Source organism: Chelonoidis abingdonii, chromosome 17 (genome assembly GCF_003597395.2).
Source record: "Chelonoidis abingdonii isolate Lonesome George chromosome 17, CheloAbing_2.0, whole genome shotgun sequence".
NCBI lineage: Eukaryota > Metazoa > Chordata > Testudines > Testudinidae > Chelonoidis > Chelonoidis abingdonii.
In genome coordinates, this window is record NC_133785.1 from 15,929,907 (window position 1) to 15,941,435 (window position 11,529).

Genomic DNA, 11,529 nt, shown 5'->3' on the forward strand with positions numbered 1-11,529 from the left:
AAATTTGGTAGCCCTGCCTCCAGGTGATGATGGCATACTGATGACACTCTTCCTAAACTAAAAGGTGAGTGAAAATGATCTAGGCTTCTAGAGCAATCTTCTACAGACAGGTTGAGAATTGCCTTACAGTTATCCCAAAATATAAAACCACTTCTTTCTCCTGCTTGTTTTTGTTTGTTTTATTTTCCCATTCAAAATAAGAGGCCTGATAAGATACCATGCATTGCCTTTACAGAACTGTTTGTACAGAGTTCAAGTATTAATCTTTTTTTGTTGATAGTAGATCCCATTCATTTCAGGGAAACTGAAAACTATTTTGTGACTTATGGGTGTCTTCTTACAAAAATATTTGCGTTGTGTGGTGTTTGACTCCATGTTGGAGTGTCTGCTACCAGAGAGAAGAAACTTAGAGTTCTCACACACACAAAAAAAAAATTAAATCGTGTGATGTACAGTATTTAACTCAACTCATTTTTCCTTTTTGTTAGAAGAATAATGAGACTGTTAAACAGTGCATCAAATTAAGTATGCAACATATTGATTAAAATAGGTTGATAAGACCTAAACTGGGTTCTAGGCAATGAAAATCATATAATAGTGTACCTAAAACTCATCTTAACAAAGAGATTTTTTTATCATATACATTCATAATTTTGTCTCAGGTGGGAGAGATTATATAGAGATGCAGTCAATATTTGCCTGAAAAGATTTTTAAAAAAACACTGCTACATTTGGTATAGATTGGCAATGTGCTGTACTTGCCTTAGTACCTTTATCACAATCCTTTTTTAAAAATTGTCACTGTGTTTCAGGTACAAATATGAAGCACATCTTTAGGTGATTGTTTGCATTTCATTAGACCACAAAAAGCTTAGAATTTACTGTTCTGATTTTGAGATCCTGAAAATGTCTGAGTGCCAAGAAGGTATGGTTGTGGGAATTTTTCTAGGTATATTTGAACAGATGAACAATCTTTTTTTGGGACTCGCCATTGTTCTGTACATTTTTTGCCATGCAAACTTTAGTTCAGAGTTTAATTATTTAGTTCAATGATTATCCAAATTTCACACGCCACTTTTGATTAGTTTGTTAACATTTCATTATTAATTTAAAGATTAACAATCCTATTTTATAGGCCACACAAATAAAGAAGACAGACTTATTCTATATTATATATCAAGGCAGATGTTGGATTTATTCTAAAAATGAATTTTAGGACCATATCAGCCAATGGAAAAAGTGACATCTTCACTTGTTTCCTGGTAAAAGCTGATACGAAATTTAACTCTTATTTTCAGCTGTCCTCATTGAGAGTTTTCAGCTATCCCAGTTAGCCAAGAGAATACCTTTCCTTTCTCCATTCTCCTTGAGAGCTTCAGCTAATTTCCCAGCTCCAAATTTTCTTTTTACATTACTTTCCTTCTCTTGAGAAATGCAGTCTGGAAGCCTAGAGTATTTTCACTTTATTATAATTGAGAGTAATTATGTGTCTGCTGAGAGTCAGAAATAGCCATATTTCTCTTGACCCTCTAGGAGTAAAACCCCAGGGATGTTTTCAGAGAGCTGCATTTGAGACAAAACCAGTGACTTCTCTGCAGTGAGTAATTCAACAGCTTGAAAAAGTGGGGAAAGGTGTGCTGTTTTTAATTAATCTCTTGGAGGACTAGCTTTAGGGTGCGCTTCCTGAAGCTGTTCAATGAGACTTAATCTCTTAAAACTGTGTCTTTTCAAAAATTAAGAAGGTTAAGTGATTCATTGGAGTGCAGACAACAAGCTCAAATTGCATTCCTACCACAACAGTGGGACAAATAGCACTTGATATTTCCTCTCCACTCCCCAGATCCTGCGCTCTCCACTCAAATGCAGCAGCTTGTGTCTTAAACCCACATCTAAAGTCTGTCCGTGTTACTCATAGGTGGGCTATCGATTTTGATCCCAATCTGTGATATTATGTGTTGCTTTATTTGATGCAGATTGAGTCTAGATTATATGTCAATGGCTCTTGCACTCTGACTCCTGGTTTAATGTTTTAATTTTTTAATAGACGTACAAACCCATTTGGTGAATCTGGAGGCAAAAAATCTGAAACGGAAGGTAAACCAGGATTTCACTTAAGTACAAAATATTCTTGATTGAGATGCTCTTCAAAACTAATTTGCTATAAAATTAAGACTTGTATGTCAGTATTCATTTAAAGCATACTTGAGTGCTTTCTTCATGTATGGCAGATGTCTCTAAGATAACTAGCTTAGCACCCATTTCTGGACTGCTGGATTTCATTAGCACATACCGCATCAGATGAGTCAGGTGAGACTACAGTCTGGAAGTCTAACTATTTGAGTCTTTCATTTTCACTAAACCTAAGTGAAAAACTTAGTAGACAGATGTGTATCTTGCTATTTCAGTAACTGCACCTGTCATTCATAAACAAATATTGGAAGTATAATTTTTAGTTAGTGTGGGTTAGGATTTTGTTTATAATATTTTACTCACGTAGAAATCCTTCTTCTGCGATTAGTCATGGAAACAGTAATGTTTAAATAGGAAAACCCAGAAATGGTTTGATACTGCTTATTAAATACTCTTATCTGTCTTAGATTCCATTCTTCACCAGTTATTTATTGTAAGATTCCTTGGCTCCATGGAGGTTAAATCTGATGAAAGTCCAGATGTTGTTTATGAAACAATGCGCCAAATACTAGCAGCTCGGGCTATCCATAATATTTTCAGGATGACAGAATCACATTTATTAGTCAGTTGTGACTGTTTAAAGTAAGTATCATTCCTAAATTTTACTGAAGTTGACTTTCACAAGTATATTTTCAAATGGCCCTTTCAATTTGGTAAAATTTACTTTGTGATTTGTTTGTTTAATTAACATTTTTAGGTTAATAGATCCACAGACGCAAGTTACAAGGCTCAGGGTAAGTAATTTAAGTGCTAATGATAGAGCAACCAATTCTTTTTTCTGATTTTATGTCTGATTTTGTTTGAATACAATTTTCATTCTGTTAAATATCAACAGTACTGTGCTACTGTGTAATGAGATTTCTAAACGATTTCCCACAAAACTTAGGTTCTTCTTCGAGTGATTGCTCATATCAATTTCAGTGAGGTGTGTGCAGGCGCCGCGTGCACAGGTGTTGGAAACTTTTTCCCTAGTAGCTACTCATCGGGCCGGCTGGGGAGCCCCCTGGAGTGGCGCCGATATGGTATTCTATATAAGACCCTGATGGCCCGACCTCCCTTCAGTTCCTTTTACCGCCCGCGAGGGTTGTTGGAACAGTGGTCTCTTGGTTCCCTAAGTGCTCCACTAATCCCTAGCTTATCTCAGTCGTTGTTGGTTAATTGTTAATAGTGTTTTTTTCTTTATAATGTTAAGCGTAAACATTTCAAACAGTGGCTTTTTCATTATTTGAAATGGCAAGAGCATAATAAAATTAGCAAGATAGGTTTGTGTAGAAAGTCAGACATTAACATTAAAGTTGGGATCTCAGTTACATGAGTCAGGAAATTCAAAAGATGATGGTTCTGATGCATTGTTAAATTGGCCATGTTGCATGTCTTGTATGTGACATGGCTTATGGTCAACTTATTTTTATCTCTATAAATTAATAATACAGAGTAATGTCTTGCATTCTAAAAGAAATCAGTGGAATACTTGACATAAAATATATTCAATATGTCCACGTTCAGCTTCCAGTAACAACCTTAATTTTTTTTAAGTTTTGATTTCTGTTTGCTTGATTTTTTTTTTTTGTAGTCTGTATTACATGAACAATAATGCTTTACATTTGATCTCTAAGTCTTTTTTAGAGAGCTGAAGAGAATTTAATGTGTTTTAAGTGTCTTTAGGGCTCTTTAATAGATGAAGTATGTAAAACTCAATGCTGAAAGCAGCTGTGGATTCATGAACTGTAAGGCCTTAAGTGCAGAGCTGTCTTACTGCTGTAAGCTGTTAAAGGTGACATAAGGCAATTCATCATGTGCCCAATGCTCTAAACTGTTTTAGTATGAGGACTCCAAAAAAACCTAGATTAAAAAAAAATTGTGGTGTAACTATTTTAACTTTGAATTGTCATAAGTTTAAAACTAATTTAAACTATTTTCTTCAAACTTGAGTTGTTTTCCATCTTTTGTAAAGTTTTGAAAAGAACCCAAGTTTGAAATTTCTAGCTTCAGCCTTTTTTTAATTATGGGAGTGCAAAAATGTCAACTGAACATAATACAAAAAGTGTGTGTCTGTGTGTGTACGTACTCGTGCACAACTCAAAATTCCTGAATGTATTCAGGTCATAGTTTTCAAAAACAATCCATCTTTGGACTGACGTCACATATTGAAAATTTAGTCCCAGAAGGAATTTATATGAGAGAGCTGAGTATCTGAAAAAGTGTGTGTGCACGTGCTTAGAAAAGAAACAAGAACTCAGACTTCACTGTAACATTAGTTGTGTGCAAATGCTACACTACTCTCTGCACAATGTACATTTTCGATCTGCATGTGTTTGGTCACTGAATGTTTTTGATAACCTGCTTCAGTTTGTTGCAATGCCAAAAGCATTATCCAGCAATTTGATCAGGATATAATAAAATTCTTTCTACTGATCATGTCCATTTATTTTGTTGTTTTTAGTAAGTTACAGTATATCGATATCTGGTATTCAAAGATGTATAGACCAAACTTTAAATTCCCATGATTTCATCCTTTTTTGGCAGTTTCCTTTGCCAAGTGTAGTCTTGTATGCTACGCACCAGGAGAATAAACGCCTTTTTGGATTTGTGCTTCGGTCTTCAGGAGGGAGAGTGGAGAGCCATACAACATCTGTCTGTTATATATTTGAATCAAACAATGAAGGGGAAAAGGTATTACCATGTTACTTACACTTTTATCTTATTTCAAATCTGATGTGGATTTCAAGGTCTTAGCTCTCATTCAAGTTGTATGAAGAAATTTTTAGAAGTGTTTTTTGTATGTTTAAAAAAAGTTAGGCTGTCAGTCCAAGGATCTGAAAGTGCTTTAATACAAAAAGTCTTTCTGAAGTTGTGGGAATTTTTCTTAATTTTAAAGGAATATTTATTTTTCATACTTTCTGAATATTCAATTTGTTTATATTTAGATATGCGACTCTGTTGGACTGGCAAAACAGATTGCTTTTCATGCAGAATTGGTAAGATTCTTAAGTAGGGGAAAAAACGTATGTGTGTGTACATGCAAAATACAGTATGCTAAGTATATAGATAATAGCACTGTGTGTCTGGCAGTAATCTGCAGATTAAGAAATTTCTACAGAGTCTATTGCCTAGTATCTAGGTGATATTTAAACTTGTCAAGAAGTGATAAAGATTTAATAGGTTTCATACTGATTGGAAAAGGGTATTGCAGATACTTCTTTTTTTGTTCATTTCAGCAGAGATAAGTCTTTCAAGGTAAAAATAATGGTATACATACTTCATTAAGTCAAACATTGATATAACTATCTTATGGAAACTCCTACAAAAGTGGCAATATTTTATATATCCCAATTTACAAAGATTAGCCTTATTATATCTTTATCTCTTTAGGATCGTAGAGCATCAGAAAAACAAAAAGAAATAGACAAAGTAAAAGAGAAACAACAGAAAGAACTCAGTAAACAAAAGCAAATTGAAAAGGTATGTCTCACAATTACTTGTAGTACTAATATTTTCTTATCAGAGGCGTAGTCGTGTTTAGTCTGGATCTATAAAAAGCTACAGAGTCCTATGGCACCTTATAGACTAACAGATGTATTGGAGCATGAGCTTTCATGGGTGAAATGCCCCTTCGTCTGACAAAGTGGTTAAAGGGTGAATACCTGCAAAAGCTTATGCTCCAATACGTCTGTTAGTCTGTAAGGTGCCACAGGACTCTTTGTCGCTAATATTTTCTTATTCATTAACGTACATGCTGCTTTCATGGCACTGTACTCCAAACTACAACATCACAATCATTAGTAGAAAAAACACTGTGGGCTTCATTTTACCTGGAAACTCAGCCAATTTGATTTTTTTTTATTTGCTAAATGTACTAAAATTTGGATTTTGACATCTTTGTATGTCTTACACTATAAAAACATTTTAGGTTAAATCTGAACAATTTTATTTCTGCTTCACTTCCTGAATCTAAACTTTAGTAAAGGTTAAACTTTTTTTTAAATTTTCATGTGGTTGGCAGCATTGTTATAGCCAAACTCTTTGTGGATGATGGTGGTGTGTCAGTCTTTAGGCTAAAGACCTCATATTTTCAGTGCTGATAGTCAGCTTTGCAAATTCATACCTCCTCCTAAGCATTGAGCATACCCTGCTACCACAGCAGTGGACCCTTTGATCTGATGCTGCAAGCAAGTTTTAATATTTTAAATTTTAGTCTAGATCCTGACTGAAGCAACCTGAGAAAACATGCATGTAAGATGCAACAGATGTGTTTGAACTCATCTTATATAGAAACTGCTTTTAAAAGTTTAGCCTTTTGAAAAATGATCAACTTTTACTTGCAACTGGGGGCAGACTCAAACTGTAACTCTAAAAATATTGTTAACCTGTTACTGTTGCATTGTTTTACTGAATTTAAAATTTTTTATCAAATAATAAAACTCCATAATCAAATGGTCTATTATGACATCTTATACATCAGAGACCATAAATATCATATTGTATTTCAAAGTTTGAGTTCTTCTGCAATAATTCTCATCAATTTAGAATTGAGTTTGCTGGGAATATGAATACATTAAAATGTTTTCTTGTTAGTTGTTCACATAGAGCTAGCTACTGCCCAGGTGGATAAAACTGATCATTAAAAATGATTTTAAATTTAAATTAAATATAGATTAATTAAAAACACCTATTAAAATTATATTTGAAATCATGATTGCTTATGTTAAGGCTTACTAAAATAATTTAATTTAAATTTTAAAGAAAATTAAGCAGTATGTTTGGTGCAATTTTTTTTTTTTTTAATAAAGTCAAACCACTTAACTGATGGAAGTCATAGAACCAGTGTTTGACAGCAGTCGCCTCTTCTGCAGGTGCAAAGAATATTTTCTGCATTTCAGTTTATTCAACCAGTTCATTTCAGTGACAAGGTCAGAAATCAGTGGGAAGCACTGGTTGAAAAAGCAGAAGAGTTTTCCTCTTTAGATTTATGATTAAAAACTAGATGTGAGAGAATGAAATCTACTAGTTCTAAAATATTGAAGGACATTCTGGTCACCATCAGTTCAGTTCGTTCACTAAAGATAATATTTCAATAAATCAGTTAGTTTTAAATGCAGAATGTTTTGATGAACTTTTTTGTATGTATCCAGTACAGTTTAAGGTAGTTTTTTTTAGTACATTTAAAAAAATTTGAAACACTGTTTCTGTGCATTTAATTAAGTTTGGATTTCTATCCACATACAATGTGATATCACAAGTAAAAAAATTAATATTAATTTAGTAAATCAGAAATGCATCATACACTATTTTCCCTAAAATAAGAAATGTACAAATTAAGAATCTGAATAAAAGTAAATTTAAGCTACATAATTGCTTCAATAAATATTTGTAGATATACTATATCCTCTTGATTAGCAAAAAGAAGCACCAAATCTAGACTAAAAACTGAATGTAGTTGCAAATTAATACTTTTTAATGAATACTGCCACCAAATGAAAAATCATCCTTTTTTAGGAAAATAACTAAAAAGTACAAGTGCAAGACCAGATTAAAGTTGATTATTTAAATCAAGATTTCCTTTCTGCTTTAAATTGTGATTTAAATCCGTCTACGCTGGTCACTGAAGTTGTTTGTTCTTGGTTTGCTATAAAATCTCTTAAATTCCTCTCTACAAAGCATTTACTAATCAAGTTGCCAGTGCATAGCTCTAAATAAAATAATTTCCACCTTTGCAGAGGGGCACTTGAATTTGTTTTCACTATGGAAAAAGTTCTGAAGTGAATATTTTTTCGCCTTCTCTTCCTTCCTCACTGCCTCCCATATTAGGACTTGGAAGAGCAGAGCCGATTGATAGCTGCTTCCAGTAGACCCAGTCAGAACAGTGGAGAGGGACAATTTGTAGTCCTTAGCAGTAGCCAGTCAGAAGACAGTGATTTGGGAGAAGATGGGAAGAAGAAAAGAGAGTCTGAAGCATGAAGTTACTAATATTGTTAAAACTGGAATCTTTCGAGGTATCTGTGGTGAAATGGCAAAAATTACACAAGAAGAAAAATAGATGTGGAGGGTCTGCTTATTATATAGAAGATTTAACAATATGCTGACCAGATTATACTTTGTTTTTTTTCTTTTGAACATTCATTAACTAACTTTGCCTTTTAATGTAAATATGTACCTTCTTCCATGTGTGATTAAAGAAGCATGGTGACATTGCCATATTTGCTACAAAATTACATCTTCAAGACTTCTCTTAATTATGGAAACTTTTTTCACTTACCTGATTGTGCAGCTGGCTGTTTTAAAGCAAAAATTAATCTTCTGATTGGGCTTCAACAGTACACTGAAATATTTTTCTTTAAATTGCTGCACACAGAACATTTTGCGAGGAACAAAAGTGGGCTTTGAACTGACACAATGCTAAGCTGTATCTAAATACTGTTGCAGAGAATTGTTTCTGGTTTGTAAAAAAAAAAAATAAATAAATAAAAAAATTAATCCTCAGTAACACCAGATAAATGTGCAATAGTTTTAGATTGATGAGCGAGAGATTTTTATATTTGTTTTATGTTGAATTGGATGGTACTGTGTCCATTTTCTTGTTAATATAACTTAGGACACTTTCTTGGATGATGAAAAAGATTTTACTCCATTTAACATAGATAAGAATTAGAAGGATGTATTTGCATCTTGGTGCATGGGGAATTGTGTTTATAAATCTTTTTACTTTCAGAGAGTATACACACTGTATTCTCATTTTGAAGCGAAAATACTACATTCTCAGTTCTCTGTCATGGAACTGTAGTTAACTGTCCAGTACTTGGGGTTTACTTTATAATAATAAGTATGTTAACATTGTGAAAATGTTGGATTAAACCAGCTGTTTGAAGATCTGCTGAATACCCACATACCTTAGAACTAGTTCACTAAATTTACTAGAAAGAGTTTGCGGGGGGGAAGTTGTTTGGGTCATTGCATGTAAATGTGTTTTGCAGAAAATATTTAATAGCAATAGGGTGCAAGCATACAAATCCTACTTTCTACCTAAACTGCGTGAAGACTTTTTCAAAGGTGTCTGCTTGCAATTCTTAAGCCTGATCTCCTTACTATTGCATGATGTACATAACTTATTTTGTACTATATCAAAAGTGCTTTGACCTTTTCATCTTGAATAGGAAACCATTTAATGTAAGAGAATTTATTTATTTTTGCACTGATTACTGTATATAGTGAAGTCCAATGAAAAGAAGATGCATTTATGTATCAGTGTCAGGGAAAATCTAGTGTAGTACAGTAACGCGAGGCAATGTACTAAACATGAAAATACAGCTGTATCTCTGGGTCACTTTCAACTTACGTATATTTTCCTGTTTACGTAAGGCTTTCTACATGTTCTAAATGTCATTTCTTATTCATTATACAATTTACTGTACACAGCCATTCCCATTAATAGCTATCCTCCAATCTAGAAGATTACCCATTTATTCTTGACATCTTGAAGATCCAAAGGCAGCATATGCAGATCTTTCTCCCTGTTTCTGATCTTAGGCTTATAAAAGGCTGGATGGAATCAGGAGTTTTGGATTTTCTATCTCCACAATTTGACCTGGCTGCTTACATTTCTGGCTAACTTTGCTCACTTACATTTCTTTCACCAGCATCCCCTTCTTGCAGACCAGGTGACAGCCTACTTCACGCTTATTGCATCGCACAATATGCTGCCCCTACCTGCTTAAAATCCAAGTAAAAATTTCCAAAAACCCATGGGAAGAAAATGAAATCATGTCTTTTCAGTTTCTAGTTCATTAGGTGATCTAGTTATCTCTCAGTGCAGGATTGCTAAGTGGGTTGGCCAATTAAGTGTAACAGCCACCACACTTCATATGGGAGACAGTACCAACTTGAAGTCTTCTTGATATTCAATTTAAAATTTTCCTTAAAGCTTTATTGCATTATTCTTATTGAAGGGATATTTCAGAGAATTGGGATTGTTTGCTCCCATTAGCGTGTTTATCTGAACACTACATAGAATTTGTATAGCTTGTTAGAGGGCTCTTCTCCCAGTATCCTTTTGCTGGGGTAGTTAATTTCCGTGCTACTGACATGGTATTGTAGGGCAGATGCACAGATTGTGTTCAGAAGGCTGTGTTCTAACCTAGATAAATACCTTTGAATTACAGATTGACCTTCCTTTAGTTTAGATGTCGACTAAAGCTAGAGACAAATTATTTGCCAAAAAGGAATTGTTGTTGGGCTCCCTTCTATTTGAAGATTTTGTAATATGGGATTCCCATTAACTGACTGCACTAATCCTTAAACTTGTCTGCAACCTGGAAAATGGCCACAACTTACCAGTTTGACCAGAATAGGGTTCCCATCAGTTTTTAGATAGCAAACTAGATGACAAATAGCATTGAATTGGTATCTCGAGTCTCAAAATTGTAGCACAAACATCCAGTCACAGCAGGAAACAAAACAAATAATACAAATTTAGATCCTACAGAATGACTATAATAAATCTCAGGTACCTTACCTGATATAATTGTCAATGAAATGAGATGGCGCCCTGGGACTAGGAAAAAATAAACATCATATTCTTTATATCCTTTTTTGAAGCCTACGGACATCATATGCATCCACATTAGGTCAAGGCAGTAGCAGAACCTGGGAAATATCTGTACCAGGGAATGTGGGACCCAGCCTGGAGGAGACTAGGGAGAAGGCCCATGCCCCCAAACCCTTCTGTCCACTGATAACCATACCATGTTTATAGGACAGGAGAGAGAGCCTGGTGTGATGCCAGCAAGTAACAGGCAGAATAGGGTGGGTCTTGCTCCATTCAAGGGTTTAGAATTGTTCCAACTCCCAGCAACTTTAAATCATCTATCCCACTGACTCATGATCTCCCAGAGGGGCCATTGAAAGCCTTGGAAATTAGCCATTTAATTTTTGATTATCAGCACTACCTAAACAATTTAATTTATTCTCAACCTTTCTGTAAGTTAAACAAGTCACTTCAGTCATGATAGTCAGTGCCTAATCTTTTTCTACATATTTCACAAAACCATTTTAGGGGAATGTTTTAAGAGTTTCTAAAAACATTTTGGGATTATTTCTTCTTATCCCTTGACTTTTAAGACAGATGGCTTAGTTATCCTGAGTCTAGCTGTCCATGGCTCACAGGGAGTCATAGTACCCTAGCATAAATATTAGACTTACTTAAGCCTGGAAAAGCTCTACAAGGAATAAGAGGGAAGAGGGGTGTGTGTGTAGAATTTATTATGGTATGTAGGTCTTTAAGATGTGACCTGATATTATTGCATCTCTTCCATTTGTTTCTTAGTTTCTGCATTAATGTCATGA

General features: G+C 34.3%; 1 protein-coding gene across 1 annotated transcript in view; it reads left to right on the forward strand.

Annotated features, from left to right (window-relative positions):
* The window catches only part of APPL1 (adaptor protein, phosphotyrosine interacting with PH domain and leucine zipper 1), a 45,400-nt gene extending 35,882 nt beyond the window's left edge, over window positions 1–9,518 (forward strand). The window contains exons 16-22 of the mRNA XM_032798837.2: window positions 2,045–2,094; window positions 2,598–2,772; window positions 2,888–2,924; window positions 4,717–4,863; window positions 5,118–5,168; window positions 5,563–5,652; window positions 7,999–9,518. Of these exons, the coding sequence (XP_032654728.1) occupies window positions 2,045–2,094; window positions 2,598–2,772; window positions 2,888–2,924; window positions 4,717–4,863; window positions 5,118–5,168; window positions 5,563–5,652; window positions 7,999–8,148 (700 nt within the window). The 3' untranslated portion in view covers window positions 8,149–9,518. The remainder of the gene's footprint in view (window positions 1–2,044; window positions 2,095–2,597; window positions 2,773–2,887; window positions 2,925–4,716; window positions 4,864–5,117; window positions 5,169–5,562; window positions 5,653–7,998) is intronic.
* Window positions 9,519–11,529: the final 2,011 nt, after the last annotated feature.